At 37.9% G+C, this 17,601-nt stretch overlaps 1 protein-coding gene across 9 annotated transcripts in view; it reads right to left on the reverse strand.

The window, feature by feature from the left end:
- The window catches only part of THADA (THADA armadillo repeat containing), a 160,936-nt gene that overhangs the window by 133,787 nt on the left and 9,548 nt on the right, over nt 1-17,601 (reverse strand). For 7 of the 9 annotated variants that reach the window (XM_044429404.1, XM_044429406.1, XM_044429407.1 and 4 more), the window contains exons 5-19: nt 17,448-17,596; nt 17,027-17,059; nt 15,947-15,995; nt 14,341-14,531; nt 12,937-13,031; nt 11,353-11,573; nt 8,529-9,220; nt 6,935-7,086; nt 6,682-6,837; nt 6,381-6,503; nt 5,880-6,003; nt 4,787-4,959; nt 3,238-3,451; nt 2,475-2,610; nt 1,493-1,629 (exon numbers count right to left, since the gene is read on the reverse strand). In XM_044429404.1, the coding sequence (XP_044285339.1) occupies nt 1,493-1,629; nt 2,475-2,610; nt 3,238-3,451; nt 4,787-4,959; nt 5,880-6,003; nt 6,381-6,503; nt 6,682-6,837; nt 6,935-7,086; nt 8,529-9,220; nt 11,353-11,573; nt 12,937-13,031; nt 14,341-14,531; nt 15,947-15,995; nt 17,027-17,059; nt 17,448-17,596 (2,645 nt within the window). Of the gene's footprint in view, nt 1-1,492; nt 1,630-2,474; nt 2,611-3,237; nt 3,452-4,786; nt 4,960-5,879; nt 6,004-6,380; nt 6,504-6,681; nt 6,838-6,934; nt 7,087-8,528; nt 9,221-11,352; nt 11,574-12,936; nt 13,032-14,340; nt 14,532-15,946; nt 15,996-17,026; nt 17,060-17,447; nt 17,597-17,601 lie in introns of those variants that run through there. The other 2 variants (XM_044429409.1, XM_044429408.1) reach the window with 2 other exon arrangements.

A 17,601-nucleotide genomic window follows, 5' to 3' on the forward strand; every position in this document is an offset into this window, starting at 1 on the left:
AAGGCACTCCTAATGGAAGCAATCTTGCCTTTGCCAGTAAGGGTGGCAAAGAAACATCTCACAGCCTCCATCCACTCCCCCTGAAGGGACAGGTTCATAGCTTGGGGGGTGTTCCTTGATTTGTCTTTTGTCACTTGAGGCTTTGGTGGCTTGGAGAGCACTCTACCAACTTTGGCTAAGGGACTAGCTACACTCCTATCTGCACAAGGATATCCTGGCTTCAGTAACCTACACTCTGGTAATCTCTAAACCGGAATATTGCAGTTGACTTTAGGTGGGGCTGCCCCTTGAAGACCGTTCAGAAGCTGCAGCTGGTGCGGAACGTAGCAGTCAGATTGCTAACTGGCACCCAGCATTCTGGTCTGCTTGAATTGGCTGCCTGTATGCTTCTAGTCCCAATTCAAGGTTCTAGTTTTAATCTATAAAGTCTTACATGCTTTAGGACTGCAATACTTATTGGAATGCCTCTCCCAGGAGTTATCTACCCAGACATTTTCTCAACCTCTATTGCCTTCTTCTAAGCACCAAGTCCATAGGAAGTGAAGAGGGTGGCAACAGGGGAGGGCTTTCTCAGTGGTGGCTCCCCATCTATAGAATATGCTTCCCACTGTGGCCCAGTTGGTGCCAAATCTGTCATCTTTTGGGCACTAGGGTAAAACAGTCCTCTTTTCAGAAGCTTTTAAAGACATACTCAGCCAACCAGGGGCTTGAGGTGTCTTGCAAAATCACTTTGTTATTCCTTGCTATTGACTGTTTTTACATATTATCTATTTTTACATGCTTTAAACTTTTTAGTATTTTTCTGATTTCATGATATCTTTACTGTTTTTTATCATCTGCTTTTCTGTACTGTGCAAACTGCCCAGAGAGCTTCAGCTATGGTGCAGTATAGAAACAAAATAAAAATAAACTATTTAGGGCCTATTATGCACTGGCCCTGAGGACATCTCAGACTCATCTGAGGCCCACGGTAACATATTTGCTAGGCACTTCCAGAATAAATTCTCTCGCATCTACCAAGACTTAGACTCTAATGTTATAGCAGTTGAAACAAGTGAGATACCCAAAGCAAAGTCAGGTCCAGCCTTATAGGACAGGCTTCAATAGGTTCAGTTTAATGATACTGACAAGGTGTTAGGACACGTTTGTGCCACTACACCCATATTGGATGCTTGCCTCTCTTGGTTCATAAAAGCTAGCAGAGAGGGATCAGACAGCTAGTCCAGGAAAGTGCTTCATGCCACTCATGGGAGTAGGTCCCATGTTGCCTCAAGGAAGCTGTGGTAAGGCCACTCCTGAAGAAACCCTCTCTGGGTGCAGAAGACCCACGTAAGTTTACTCTGAAGGATGAAACTGCTACAGATATCTTCTAAAACAAAAAATCAACTTCAGCAGTACTTTTAGCAATAAGAAAATAAGCCCCATAAAACTTCTTGACACTTCAGTTATCACAGAGAAAGATTCCAGATTTTTAGAAACGGTGATTTGTTACCCAAATCGGTATCCATTGGAATAAGGCCTTCTGGTGAAGAACTCTGAACTACAGGAGACACTACAGCAGAAAGCTTATAGCACATCAAAATAAGCTTTGCCACCATCTCTTTCCACTCAGGAATCAATGTCATGTTACTGTAAGAAGACAAATTGGGAAATTCAAGGTGACTATGACATTGTTTTTAAAAAAAGAGTGCAGGTCTTCAAAAACACAAACAACAAAAAATAAATTTTAACCTGCATTTATTATTTCTTAACTACTATCTCATCATATAATCCGTATTATATAATCCAGATCTGCTTTTATGTCCTTGTTAATGACATACTGTATTACCTGCTAATGAAGAAAAGATGTGCATAGGAATGGGTGCACTGCTCAAACAGCCTATCATGAAATGGGCAATGCTGAGTAATACCACTGCATGAAAAGCCTGTAATCTTACCATATGGAGAATGAGTGACAGTCACGGTAATTCACTATATTATGTAATGCAGAAATAGCCAGAGGAACAGAACAAGTTCATGAAAATACAAGCAGAGTTGCCTTGAACACCATTTTTGGTAGAAAAGTAAGGAATAATTCAAGTAAATGAACAAATATACCTCAGAGTAAGTAGTTGTTCATGTCTGCCAAAGTCATTCTGTGGCCTGAAATGGAGCCCCAAATGCCACTCCTCATATCACCTGGCCAATATTTTAAAACTTTTGCTGCACTATTTGATCACCAGTTCTTGTCTTCACCTGTCTTACTATACAATACCACCTGAATTCAGTGGCTTCAGCCTGCTGCATGGCACACTCAAAGCTACTGGTTGTAACTGGATTGTGAAAAAAAGACAGAAAGACTGGCTGGTCTCCAAAGGATTTTCTTTGTTAGTTAGCCCAAAAAAATCTTTGCAGCAGCAAAGTTAAATGTGTCTAGCATTTCAAAACTATTAATCTCATCATTGTTAACAAGAATGTTTGGTAAAGTTACTCACCTTAGAGGTAACTGATTCAAAGCTCCATTTATGCAATGTACCCTACCATACATTGGAAATGAAGCAGCAGCCTGCAGTAAAGATTTCTCAGCTTGCAGTATTTCTCCTTTCAGATTTTCCAACAAGTACTTTATAACTGTAAATTAATAGACACGGAGGAAGCAGAGTGATCATTCCTAAAGTCTTGATAGAATGTTAATCTATACAGAATCATGCCCTATGTTAAACAGAGAAGTAAAGAAGAAATCACAGCGGTGTTAACAATTTGGTGGAGAAGTCACTTGAGATAAAGCAGATGTGAAAACAGAAGATGCACAGGGAATGAAAAAGTGATTGAACATGTACACATCTGGAGGCAGCAATGACACATTCCCAATGGGGTCCATGAGCTTTGCTAGGAAATGTGTAATTTGAAGGCAAATTCACTTTTTCTTAGCAAAATATGAAAGTGGCACTTGACATTGAGGACACTGTATTCGGCCAGATAAAATTTGTGGCAAGCAGCACGTATCTTTTTTGTTATCACAGATCCATTATAAATATTTAAAGATAGCATTTCTATGAAAGCTTCATAAGCAAACAGAAGACAATAGTCTAGTAGTACATGGGTAAAAAGAGAACATTTAAAGAAATTGTTAACAGCTGCAGAAAGTCAAATGTGATGATGCCTGAAAGTAAACGAACAAATCTGACCTTCAAGATATGACACTGATACCATCTGCACTGCTAGTATATTGAAATACCATATTAATATAATACCAACCAGCCAAAGTGTGTTCCTCCACTGGATCAGCAGACATATTGTCATCTGAGTGAAATGTGTTCACAAGTAGATTTTCTTTTAGGCAGACCTTTAAAAGGCCTTTCTGGTGTATCAAAAAGTTCAGTAAATAGGAAGCTGTAACACAGTCGTAGGGCTTGGTACTTCTGCTAAGCTGCATTGCTACTTGAAACAATGCCTGAAGTTTTTCAGGATCCTGAAATATGAAGTAAAACATTCATCAACTTTAAATACAAGTTCCTTGATACTGTATTTTTACAATTAAGCAGTAAAATAAATTATCACTATTAGGTTGAAATGAAGAAAAAATCCTGGCAAATAGCTTCCTAAAACAGCTATCAGAAAACAATACAATATATACAAAAATACTGTACAGAAATGTTCAGATATGGGCAGCTGCAAAGGCACACTAAAATGATGAGCAACTGGAAAGTAAAGGACAAATTATGACTGCTGATTGATATTAGCCACTCCAGTTGTTACTCCAGAGGCAAAAAAATTGTATATGGAATGACTGACCTTACTTAGGAAAATGGTTGTTGAACAGATCCCAGCCCATAATATACCAAGTCTACCTCCACCTCCTCATTAACATCAATCTGTGCAAAATTGTCCACAACAGCAATGCTACATTAAAACCATGGTTGGACAGTGATTAACACAGAGAATTTGGAAGCATTTGAGAGTCGTCATGTCTACAGAACAAAAAACGCATTTGCTGTTCTGCAGCAAAATGTTTTGCAGCCTGACCTTCTGTTTGACATCTTTGTAATATTAAAGTATGTGCCATCACAGCAAGACTGTGAAAAGTAGGCACCTGAACTTGGGCCTTATGGGTGTGCACTGCAGGTTATTTTTTAAAAAATACATTAATGTGAATGGCTGAAGCTTGTATTAACACCAGTTATTAAGGGCAAACTCTCTGATCCAGTACGTTGCAATAGATACAGGAGACTTTGCAAGCCACAGGAGACTGGAGAGCCAAGAGACAGAGTAAAACATCACCATAGGGAAAAAGAGTGGGTAGACCCTGCCATAGTGGGACAGAGGGCTACAGCACAACAGAGGCTGTGCCTAAGGTTGCCCACAGACATGGCTTCATTCAGGTGGGCAGGCATAATGTGTCCTAATCCGACAGCTAAAAAAACTTGTCTGAAGATAATCTAATACAAAATTAAAGGCTATTTATTAAAAGCTTTTCTACCCCATCTGCCACTAGTGTCTTGGGACAGCTTACACTAAAAATGAGTAGAATAAAACAAAACATCACAGCATCCGACAACTGAAATACTAAAACCCCAGTAAAAACCAATTAAACATTAAAATGACAGGAAAATAAAAAGGTTTTCACCTGACGCCAAAAAGAATAAAGCTTTGGTGCCAGGCAAGCCTCTGGGGAGAATATTCCATAGTCAGATGCCACCCGGACCCAAGGCTAGCCAAACAACATGCAGCTAAGTTCATGCAATAGTAATTACTATTTGTGATTTTGAAAATAGAGAGGGACAGCATGGATAGGCTGCATTAGTACCTGAAACAAACGTAGGGCAGGATGAAGCTTCATCAGCACATCATATGCCAAGATCTTTACTTCTTCAAAAGTACTGGCCAAGCAATGAAGTAAAGCTTCAATGCGGGTTGACACAACTTCCTGAGATATTTGAAATAATTTTTGGCCCTGTTGCACCCCATCCCAATGGTGTTCTGTTATGGCATTGAAAGAAAACGATCTTATTCTATTTTTTACATTTACAGACATTTAGAACATGATTATACTATGACAGAAAGCAATGTTGGACTGGAACATAAGACATCTGGGTTATAGTCCCCATTCAACTACGGTAAGCCACTAACGTAAAGCTATTTGCCACATGATGAAAAAGTGTTTTCATGGAAGCAGCCATGTGCTCAGAGAAACAGCTGTCCTAAATTAGAGCTGACTATCACTTGACTTTTGGTATTAAGCCACATATTATGCAAATTACACATCTGCCCCTCCCATTGTTAAGAGCACATGAGTTTTTTCTCATTACATTCCAATTTAGCATGCATGATGCCATTAGCTGAAACTGAGACTCTGCTCATGTGCATTTCAAAGTAGAACACACTAAAATACACATATTTGCAACTTCATGTGCTTTTATGCAACCTGTAAGGGTTTCTAACTTCATGGTTAACAATTAACCATTATACCAGGATACAGGTACTAAAAATGTGACAGGTCTACAAAATTGCCTAAGCTTGCATCAAGCCTTGTTTTCTTCCTCTGTATCCATGGTTGCCTAATGGTCCAGGAAAGAGAGGTAATAGCAGGCAACTCAGATGCATCAGCTTTTACCCATTCACATCAAATATGAACATACAAGTCTACTGGAAGGAGGAAAAGTGGTATATGGCACTCAGGTTTTGCAATCTCCAAAAACTGGAGTCCTTTTCCCCTAAAATAAACTACTGTTGTTGCTTTGATCACTCTTTAATTTTTGTTAAGAGAAAGTAAGAAAAAGCATAATACACTGAACTTTATAAGGCAAATCAATGTTTGAGAAAAGCTACTATCTTTGATTAAAATATAAACTGGGAAAGTTTTAAGAAAAACTTTTCCTGTGCTTTTCAAGACACCTTACCTTCTGAAGAAGGAAATATATCAGCTATGATTCCCAAAAGAGTCAGTGCAGTAAATCTGGTTGGATGGGATGAACCAGGAAACAGGGCCTCAAAAAGTATACCACAGAAAGAGGACAAGAAATCCTAAGGACAGGAAAAGCAATCAGAATTTATCACACAAATGGATCAAATAGAAGAGTTTGTTTAGATGGAGGGAGGGATATTTTGACCCATCCAAACAGACAGCTACAATTCAAATGAATTGACTGAATCATATGACATCACATTTTCAGTAATTTGTTTCTCTTGGTGTATGAGATAGTTTCATCTCCCAGTTATGCCTTCTTGATAGCCCAAAGAGTTTGCCGAGCCCTTGCAGGGTGGACAAGCCAAACTGAGGCAGTTTAAATCATGATTTCATAAAGTGATTATAACCCCAGAACTTGCTGCTAGATTATTTAAGAACTGCCCAACAATCTATAGATTAATTCTCTATATTTTAAAGCATATAGTACACATACCTTGTACCGTTCCAGAGTTATTAGTGGATCCCATAGAACAGACTGCTTGACTAGGCCTTGCTTGGACTTTATTTGCTGTGCCTTATGAATGGTCTGAGAGCTTTCATATATCCGGCAGAACAACTTAAAAACACACACACAAAAACCACTCAATTAAAACAGAAAAATGTTATAAAACATATTTCATATTTAAAAGACAGAGGGAGCACAACATAAAGCAAATAAATCTAACATTTTAGTATGAAGGAAAGAGAACCTCAAAGGATTGGATAGAGAGATCACTTTCACATTTTGAGATTACCTTTTTCAGTAAGGAACAGATTTGCTGTCTCACTGCTGGGGACTGGCTGTTCAAGTTGTACCTAATAAAAAACTGTATCAGCTGCATTTCTTCTTCAGATATCATTTCTGTGCTGCGGTGACTTTCACAAAGCAAACCTAAAGCATCTATTCGCACCTTTAAAAACAACAGCAAGCAAGTTTTTAATCAAGTCTGCTATTTCACTGTAATAGTGTAAAACAGTACATGCGCACACTCACACAAATACTTGTACCTGATCATGCTGATGAACTAAACCTTGTTTTATATATCCAGTGGATGCAAGACCACCATGTATTATGTCCATAAACTGCAGATGCCCATGGGCTCTGGCTGTTCTCAGGCATGCCACCAAGGCTCCAAGTGCACCTCTGCTATTGCAAGATCCTATATAAAATATTTTTTACACCTTATTAGCAGTCCTGTCAAACATACCTACTAAAAATCACTTCCTTTTTAGAGTCAAACTCATTATTGTAATTCTTTCATAAACTGTTCATTTCTGTAAGATATAGAAATTACACATATCAAAAAAGCAATACCATGGCACCTAAGCATTAACCAATTTATTTTAGCTTACGTAAACCCAAGCATCCTCAAAATCCACTTCATGTGCCAGGTCAAACAGATCATTGCCTATGAAATCTCACACTAGTTAGCTTTTAAGATGCCAAAGCAGTAAACTGGATCATTTTCTTTTAAAACAAATCAAAAAAACCCAATTGAGGCCCAGTGTGGCATAGTGGTTAAAAGCATGGAACTGGGATTCAGGTGATCTGAGTTCTAGTCTCCCCTCAGCCATGGAATCAACAGGATGACTTTGAGCCAGTCACAGATGCTCAGCTCAACCTACCTCACAGGGTTGCTGTAGGGTTAAGTGTGAGAGCAGAAGAATGTTGTAAACCGCCCAGAGTGTCTTTGGGATATGGGGCGGTATAGAAGTGAAATAAATAAGTACTTAAATCAAGTGACTACATTTCTTACCTGTAAACAAAATGAAATGACTGACAACATCATACATTTAACTTTTTAAAACAGCTGTCTTCTGTTCTATGTGTTCTATTAAGAACATTCATGTGTTACATATTCCAGATTATGTTCTTCATGTCACTAAGTAAAAGCACCTTTCATCTTTTATGCTGCTAACAAGCTTATCACCTATGAGCCTTGATTGCTTAAGAACAACAGTGTTAAAATCTGAACATAACAGTCTCTGCAATATATAAACATAGAACATAAACATAGAAACAGAGTGTCAGAAGGGGTCTCCCAGGCCATCTAGTCTGGCCCCCAGCTCTAGCCAGCTCTGGTCATGACAGGCCTACCATATTGCTAAAAATGTAAGCCATCCAGAGATGACAGTAATGGACGGCATACAAATCTTTAAATAAATAAATCCTGTATATTTCATTCCTCTTCTGAATTCCCTGTAAAACTTTTTAACATAGCAGAAGCATTCAGTTGTTTAAAAAATATCTTATAATAAAAATCCTTCTGTATTAGGAGACAAAATTGGGGGGGAAGTGGGCCAAACTGTGTAAATTTAAGAACTTAAAACTTAAAAAAGAACTTATGTTTTAAAAACTGACATGCATCTACAGCAAAGGACTGTAAGAAGTTTCTTTTATTGCAAGCCTGAGGAGACATCAAAAAGAAATCAGGTATGTTTCCAACCATCAAGGTATATTCTTCTCACTTTATGCTCCAAGTAATTAAGAACCTGGTATTTCCCACACCCTGCTTTACTGGTAATAACTGCGAAAGCAAGTCAAACTGCACCATCACTGAACTTTTTAAATGCAGCCTTAGTTCAAGAAGTTTGCTCTTACCAACATTCGATTCCACAGAAGTTTGAAGGATTTTAATCATGTAGTTCAAACTTTCAGGGCTACATTTCAGCAACTTTGGTAGGTAATAATCTGTTACATAAGTAGCTTGCTCTGGATTCCCATCACACAAAATTAAAAGCAGGGGAGACACCCACGTCTCATGCCAACAGTCAATCCAGGTGTTCCCTTCCAAAATGGTTGTAAGATGCTTCTTGTGGGTCACAAACATTGTTTCCAATAAATCACTGGCATAAGGCGCAAAAGACTGATCACTCATTGCACCCAAGATCTGTGAAGGAATTGTCCTATCTATTGCTAGAATATATTCAATGCCAACACATTCCACAATACAGCCCAGTGAGGAGTATTTGCCCTTAACATGCCATTCTAAACTTAGTAAACTGTTGATTAACTCCAAGAAAAAGGGATCTAGTTTTGTAGTGGATCCTTTCACAGTAGCCTGGTGTATTCGGAGGATATTCTTAAATATCAGTTTGGTTTGGTGCTTAACTGCATCCAGGGGATGTTCCCAATGCGCATACACATAATCCAGCATTTTTCCAATTGTGTCCAAGTTTCCACCGAGACTGAACTTCAGACTTGCCGAATTTGACTGAAGAGCATCCAATGCTGCATTAGTCCATATAGATAAAATTCTTGACAGGGATGCTGCCATTACAGATTCTTTTAGCCTTCAAGAGACAAAGAGTAGCGGGATGGAAGATGATATATTTAAAATTTGACACAATTTTGATCAGATGTTTCACAGGATTACAAATCCGCTATTATGATCACACATACTATTAGCACACTATTCTTAGGCAGTTTAAAGACTAACAAATATTCTCATTTAAATACTATAATCTTACAAAAGTGGCATCTTAGAGTATGTTAATGTGGTAGCTCGCGCTGTGGAGTAAACAGTATGAGGCTGAAGAACAGATACATCTCTGTTCCTTTTCCTCTCATTCGTTTGTTCTCTTCACAAGGAAAATATGTCGCTAATATTGCCAACAAACAGCATGATCATATCCAGGTCTTTTATTCCTTTTCCAGAAGATAAATCCCAGCTGCTGCTTGTCTTGCTACCAACTAGGGTGTTTTAAACATCAGCTAGGGATCTGTTCCTATATTTGCCTATTGTGCCCAAAGCAGAACTTCTGGTGATGCCTGTCACGTAGTATAAGGTAAAGGCTATCTTTAACTCTCACCAATAGGCAACCTGAATAAGGTATCATCTATCCTACTCCATTTTGGAAAAGATGGCCTAGTCAGGTCAGCAGCAGCTGCCTTCATAGCTTCAGGGAAACTGAGTTAACTCTCTGAAAAAGCCAGTGTTGTAGTATCTGAATTTCATTAGAAACATTAAGGCTGGCAAGTTTCCTCATCAAAATACTTCCAACCAAAACTGTGCTGGCTCCAGAATCCTTAATAATGGCTTAGCTTTCATTCAGTTGCCCATTTATTGCTATCCACTCACTTTTGGATTCCACCCTGCTGTTATCAAGGCCAGAAAAGCACATGGCTAACACCTGTGACTACAGGCCACTTCATTTATTTCTGTATTTAAAATATTTATATCCTTTACGTATAATTTATATACAATGTCCTATACATAAAACATCTCAGGAAAGCTTACAAGGACCAAAACAATCAACAGAACAATTAACAATGTGCATGAAGCCAAAAGAAACATATTACCAGTAAGAACAAAGTCAAAATCAAAGTCAAAATCAAAATTAAAAACATGCAACTGTAATTAAACCTCAGGCTCAGGTTGGTTGTTACATGTATATACACAGGTATTACAGGCTGATGTGAACAAGGTGATGCAGCAACGGCAGGAGAGGCATCGTGTAGCATGTTAGTCTAGCACAGCGATACGAAGTATAATAACATTTCTAATTTTTTAACATAAATGTTAATCATCGTGGTTTACTTCTTTCTCCTCTTTTTACTAATTCAAATTATTTTTGGTAGCTTTCTTTCCCGTCAGTTCTCCACTTTCCCAGACAATGACCTGGTCCAGGTGATTAAACAACCCATAGTTTAACCATGGGCTGTCTGTGAGTTGTAAATGGCAGGTGAGCTGACTCTGAGCACTCATTCACTTCCACTTTGTTAAACAACACAGGAATGGATTGGTCACTATGACATTTAAATCCAAAATCTAGATAGTTGAGGAAGAAACAATACAGCATTTTAAGCTACTGTTAGGTTGAAACTGTTATTTCTCCTGCAGCAACTCAGAACTCTCTGGATATGGCATTTCATTTAGCAAAGTGGTGCACAGGAGCAGATGGAAGCTGACACACTTCTTCCTGCCATGCACTGAAACAATCATTGGTTTGTTTACATTTGGCTTCTTGATCATGTAAACTGCATCAACCTTGAGATCTAAGACATAACACTGACTTTGGCTACGAAATGAAGTTTTGCATTCAATTTTTGGTGAAGTTCAAACAGCAAAAGTACATACAGTGCAACCTTATATGTTCCTACTCAGAACTACACCCTATTATATTAAAGGGGACTTATTCAGATTCTTCACAGATTACTGGATATAGGATTGAAGCCAGAGTATGGCACTCTCTTTTCTTACAATGCTCAACCAAAGCCTCCTACCAAAGCATTAGAAGATCCTTCTACTTATGTAGGCTTGCACCAGTCATGTTTGTTTTAGCAAAATATAATTCAGGATGTTTTATTTCCCAAATGTATATTAGAATATTTATGTTCATTTATAATGCAACATGAGCTGCAGAGATCAATGAACCTGAATTCCATCTAAATGAATGAATAAAATTTTAAAATGTAGCTTTACCGTGTACTCAAACTTAACAAAGACGATGCAATATCCAAAAGCAGTTTCTCTGCATTCTGGCCCATGCTTTCATTCTTCCAGTCTAACATAGCAAGTGCTCCATGGCAAAGAAACAGAAGGACTGAATCAGAAATCTCAGCAGTACATAGATTCCCACAGCTGTTTGCAAACCACTCTGGTATGTCAGAACATTTCAGTGAGCCACAAAGCAAGTCACTGATCTGCAAATAGGCAGTATAATATTAGAGACATAGGAGGGAAAAAATTCCACATTCAGAAGACTACAAGAAAATACAATACAGATAAAAGCAAATAGGATTTTAACAAGGTTTATTATTTTTGTCCTGTCAATATTAAGTATGGATGTGATAGCAAGAGAACATATGCCTATGTATTATGGACGTTTCATCCAGAAAGAGTGCCCATTCTCTGTAGCTATCCTGATCAGTGCCAGACTTATAAAACATAGTATTTCTCCGAAACCTTACCTTCAGAATATATGTAAAATCACTCTAAAAAGGAAACCAGTCAAATTTATTACAACATTTTCCAGTACCACTTTCATTTTGTTTAGGATACTCACAGCTGAAAAACCCACCAAACTCTTATCTACCATCAAAACAATGACTGATATGGTAAACATTTGATTTAAGGACTGATAGAACACTGATAGCTTAATCCTGTGGATGTTTAGTAAGTAGTAAGGGGCAATCCTATTTTCAATTGAAACTACTACGTACCAAGGACAACGGCTCTTACTTTTTAGTAAACATGCATAAGTCTTCCCATTCTAAAAAAGTGCCATGGGACTGCAGCCTAAAATTCTTAAGTATGTGGGAAATTATTAATGGTAGTCTGAGTAAAGAGAACTAAGACAAGTTAAGTAAAGTTATTAAGGCTGCAGTCCTCCAAATATTTTCTTGAGAGCAAGCATTAATTTAGGCTCGCTTCTCAATAGACATGCATAAGATTGCACAATACAGTGAACTAGAAATTCCTAAAAATCAGTATTACTTCATGTCTATATCACTCCATACCCAAGGCTCTCTGGGTGGTTTACCACAATCCATAAAAACAAGAAAACAAACACAAGAATATACCATAGCTTCAGCTTTGCAGCAGTGTAGCAGAAGAAGAAGTTTTCCTTACTTTTCTCTAAACCATTAACTTAATAAAGGTAAAGGTAAAAACTTTAAATAAATAAATAAAGGTTTCCCCTTGACATTAAGTCCAGTCATGCCTGACTCTAGGGGGCGGTGCTCATCTCCGTTTCCTAGCCGAGGGAGCCAGCGTTTGTCCACAGACAGTCTCCGTGGCCATGTGGCCGGCATGACTAAACACTGAGTGCACAGAACGCTGTTACCTGCCCACCGAAGTGGTACCTTTCTATCTACTTGCATTTGCATGCTTTCAAACTGCAAGGTTGGAAGGAGCTGGGATGGAACAACAGGAACTCGTCCCATTGTGCAGATTCAAACCGGCAACCTTTCGATCAACCAGCACAGCAGTTTAAACCACTACGCCACCTGCAGTCCCTATTAACTTATTATTACAAATTTAATTTTACAAAGAAACCACACATACCAAACAAGGTAGCTTTTCAACTGGTTCAAACATGGTCTTAATAAAGAGAACAACGGCCAATCCTGCTGTAGTCTGGACAGTCTGTAAGAGGTCTTCTGTATAAATATGATATATATTGGTATTACACATGGCTCTTAAACAGCCTTTTGAGCACAGTTAGGCATTCCTAAATACTATCTTCTTATCGTACCTATCTTCACAAGCATCATTAAAAAACAACAACAGGAAAGAATATAATGCTGCCCATTTCCCACTTCCACTTTGCTTCTGGGTTGTTCAGCCTGATTTGCAAACCCAGGACTCTGGCCTGTTGATGGAAGAATCCAGAGATTTAACCCAAAATGGGTTAAAATTCTGGGGGTTTTTTCTCAGTCAAATCCAGAATGTCAGGTCTAAACAATGCAGCAAACAACCCAGGAATGCCATGTTCTTCATTGAGTCAGCTGCAAAATGGAAACAGCAAGTGGATGAGAGGCAAGCATGCTCGAGTGCAGCCTCAACAACCCATAGATCAGGGTGGTCAGATTTGCTCAATGGAAGAGTCACATACGGTAAATGTCAGGTCTTCGAGAGCAGCAAGCAGCAAGCTGCAAACTCAAAGAACTGTATGTGGCCCCCTGAGCCTCGGTTTGGCCACCCCTGCCATAAATTGTAATTGTGTGCAAACCAGGTCTGTAGCAAGAAACATACTGGGAAGTCCTAGAACATGCAAGATACAATATTTAGGGAAACCATGAAGCAAAAAACTAGGACCTGAATCTAGCACATGCATTTTTTTTAGCACTCTGAAATCATGTTCACAATATGAACCTATTTATTCAATTCGTACACTGCCTTTTGACCAAGAAAATGTCATTAAAAGGGGCTAAACAGGAGGTTTAAAATCAAGCATATATCATTTAGCTTGCTGCATGCATACCCACTATGCCGTAACAGAGGACCAACAACTGAAATATTTTCTGTCAATAACAAATGAGACTAGGAACTACAATCCACTGGGGGATGATGCTTCCTGGACCAGGGAAGAGTTTCTGTGCCAGTTCCTTCTCCCCACTCCCTCCTACACCACCTCATGCTCTTCCAGAGGGTCCTCCAACCATCCCAAACAGATTTTAATGGTGGAATAAGGGGCTGCAGTAAATCTTTGCCACTGCTCCCATGAGTAGACCTCCACTAAAAAAAAAAAACTCTCCACAATAAGCCCAGCTGATATTTTCCCACTATGCCAGTTTGCATCCCATAGTTGAACATTATTTCCCAATGTTTAATCTGGGTTACAGAGAAAGGAGAATCCCCTACTAAACCCTGCAATGCTACAGAATGTAAAAACTGAGCAGGCCATTCCCTCATACTATGGCTCCTTAAAATTATACTGATAGTTACTTAAATATTGACAGTACTTACCATTATTTAAGAATCGTGCAAAACTGTTCAATAGCCCACACATACTGTGCCAAACAGGAGAATCCAATTTCTTCCACAACTGTCCTGGGATGTTCTCCTGAATTTTTTGTACCAACATCATTGAAACTTTAACACCAACCAACAAATCATGCATCAGGCGAGTCTGAGCAATGCAATTTCCACAGAAATGCCTTTTTAAAATAAATAAATAAATAAATAAATAAATAAATAAATAAATAAATAAATAGTTATAACTAGGTTCTTGTAGGAGAATAAAGTATTGCCACAAATTAAGGATTTACACATTTACTGTAAGGCAAGCCTTTGTTCCATAGGCAGGGGCCCATCTACTTCATCAGACACAAGAATCAGTCAGTGAAAATAAAGCACACAAACGTGATGGTGATGGAAAGGCTGTGGGAGAAAATGTGCAATACAACCAATCTAGTATAGTATGAATTAAATAAAGAAGCACATTTCAGTTCAGTTATTTATTACACTGCCAAACAACAAACATTATCTCCAGAATTTTATTAGAGATAGCACTTGACTATGTGCCTGTGAAAATCCACACCAACTTCTGTTTGCGTGATACAACTTTCTTACCTCCACCTGTAGCTCCCAAAAACTAATCCAGAGAGGTTCTCAATCTTTCACAGCAGATTTCTAGGGCAAACAATGGAGAGGGAAACTCATCCCTCTCCTAATTCCACTGAGACAATTGGTAGGAGGAGGTGACTGAATACAACCCTGGTTTGACCTGTCATTTGAACCCTACTATTTCCTTTGAAAGAGACTTCCAAAATGTTTGTGCTGCCATTAGAAAGGCCCTATCTTGCATTCCCACCCACTACATGCAGGTTGAGTGATTAAAGAACAAAAGTTCAGAAAACTGATAAAAAGCAACAAGAGGATAAAAGCCCCACAAATGCTTATGTACACAGATATAATCAAAGGTTTTTATAAACTCAGACCCTATTAAGAATATTTTCTCAATAGATCATAAATGCTATATTTTTAATATAACAAGCTTTTCCAAATTAAAAAGCTTTTGTTTTCATTAAAAGAAGAATGCTAGCTGGTTTTGTAACTGCTATTAACAGTTTAACCTTTAAAAATGCCAAACTTTTATATGAAAAATAATTTGTTCTTGCCTTTATAAAAAGCCACATTTAGAAGATATCTGAACTTAAGTTTTCTTTTGCCAACTTAAGTTTTCTTTAACACTCAATGAAGTAATCATGACATCATTCTATACTTAACCAAATCTATAACAAAATGTAATTATAAACTGTAGGAGCAGATTACTGAACTAAGAGCAAAGGTACAGTAGTATCTTTACATAACAAAAAATAACATCCTCCACACATCTTAGCTTGGGGGATTGCTATATCCTAGTGTGAACTAATATGACCAACTCATAGAGGCACTCAGCCAGTCATTGGCAGATGTTGTAAAGCCCTATTGATCTTCAAGCTCAGAATGGTTAACTTAAATAACCAAGCACAAGGTTTCTTCTTCAGAAAGCACAAATGAAGTCAAGGAACATTATCTACAAGTCAAATTGCTATATCTCATCCCTCTTAGGAAATTCAGTAGTACTCACCTATTTTCTTCCTCTATTTCAAGTATAGATTTATGCAGAAATTGAAGAGCTGTAAAAGTATAGTTAAGAAAGCATATATAAACTATTATTTGTTACAATGAACTGCCTTCACATAAAAAAACAGATGCATAAAATACCAAAACTAAATACAGAAACAGTACTAAAATGAAATGTCTGAACTGTAAAAAACAAAAAAAAAGATAATAGTTTTTGTTAAAGTAGGGGTGGACAACTAATTTCAAAAGCTCTTTCTTACAATCAATTCAGACTTCAAGCTAAGCCATCTGTCTTTTACCCAGTGGGAAAGAAGAGGGAGACAGAAAGGGGGATAACTGAAAGAAAAGAGGACGTAACAGAAAAGAAAAAAGAAAATCAATGTGGAACTCGTCTACTTTTGACTTTGCCTTGCCCACCATGGACATGCAGCCCTTGGTATAATAAAGTCCCCAACCTTGCGATAAAGCTGTACTTCAGTGGAGTGGGCAGTCTCTCTCACATTTTCTACTTCTTTGAAATCTGGCAGGGAATTGGGGAATCTTCCATATCCTAACCCTGAATTCTCCCCAATTCCACAACCTAGCTGAATAGCCTACTAATGAACTAAGTGAAACTAGAGAAAGTATCAAGTATTCTACACAACCTCTACAAAAGGTCTGTTCTTGAACAAAGCTATATTTTACAGCTAGATATTTGAAGGACTTTTAGAACATGTTCAGTTTTTAAGACTCTGCCAGGGAAGAAACAGTTCCAGAAATATAATCTGGCTGCACACAGAGGACTTTTGAAATTAGATAGAGGGCCACATGTTGCCCATTACTGTGCTAATAAACCACAGCTTAGTGTTCCATGAACATAGCCACTGTGTCACTTTCTCATGTAGTCAGTGAAAACTGAAGTCCCCTTTTTAGACCTCCCAATCTAAATGTCTTGAATATTACTGAAAGTAGAAACCATCTATAGACCTACTCAAAGACAGAAAAATACTCTATTTCCCATAATTTCTATGAAGGATCAGACATACAAATATATATATTCTACTATCAGAACATGATAATCAACAAAGAAATACCAAGAATTTACCTTCCTTGAAGAGGATATTCACACATAATTTGCCTGAAAGAATGAAGTATATATTTTAGAGAAAGTATACAGCCTATATCTAAATTATTTTAAAAGGGTGAATGTATTTTAATTTTAAATGTATATGCTACCTGCTAATCCATACAGATTCCCTCTCTAAAGTTGCATACAATAGAATCAGTATTACAAATATTAAAAGCCACAATAAAACCAATTATATATGAAACCCATAACACCATTAAAATTATATTAGGCAAGCAGGACTACAAGATGTCATGAAAGGATAATGGATCTAAATCAAATCAATTTTTAAAATACTCACAAAAGAGAAGCGTCCTTGCCTGGTGCCAAAATGAAAACAAAGTTGGCACCAGGCAGATTTTTTGGGAAGCCTATTCCATAAATTCCAACATTATCATACCTATATTGGTATTTTCTATACAGCAAGCAAGATTATCCATACTCTTCCTATAACGAGACAGGTCTGCAGTTTTTAATTCCTCCTTAAGGCAGACTACAAAACTGTGTGTTGCTTCTGTCATAAGAGGTTCAGGAAAGCTATTTAAAGAGCTGTA

The sequence above is a fragment of the Varanus komodoensis genome, unplaced genomic scaffold (genome assembly GCF_004798865.1).
Source record: "Varanus komodoensis strain SLA01 unplaced genomic scaffold, ASM479886v1 scaffold2, whole genome shotgun sequence".
Taxonomy (NCBI): Eukaryota; Metazoa; Chordata; class Lepidosauria; order Squamata; family Varanidae; genus Varanus; species Varanus komodoensis.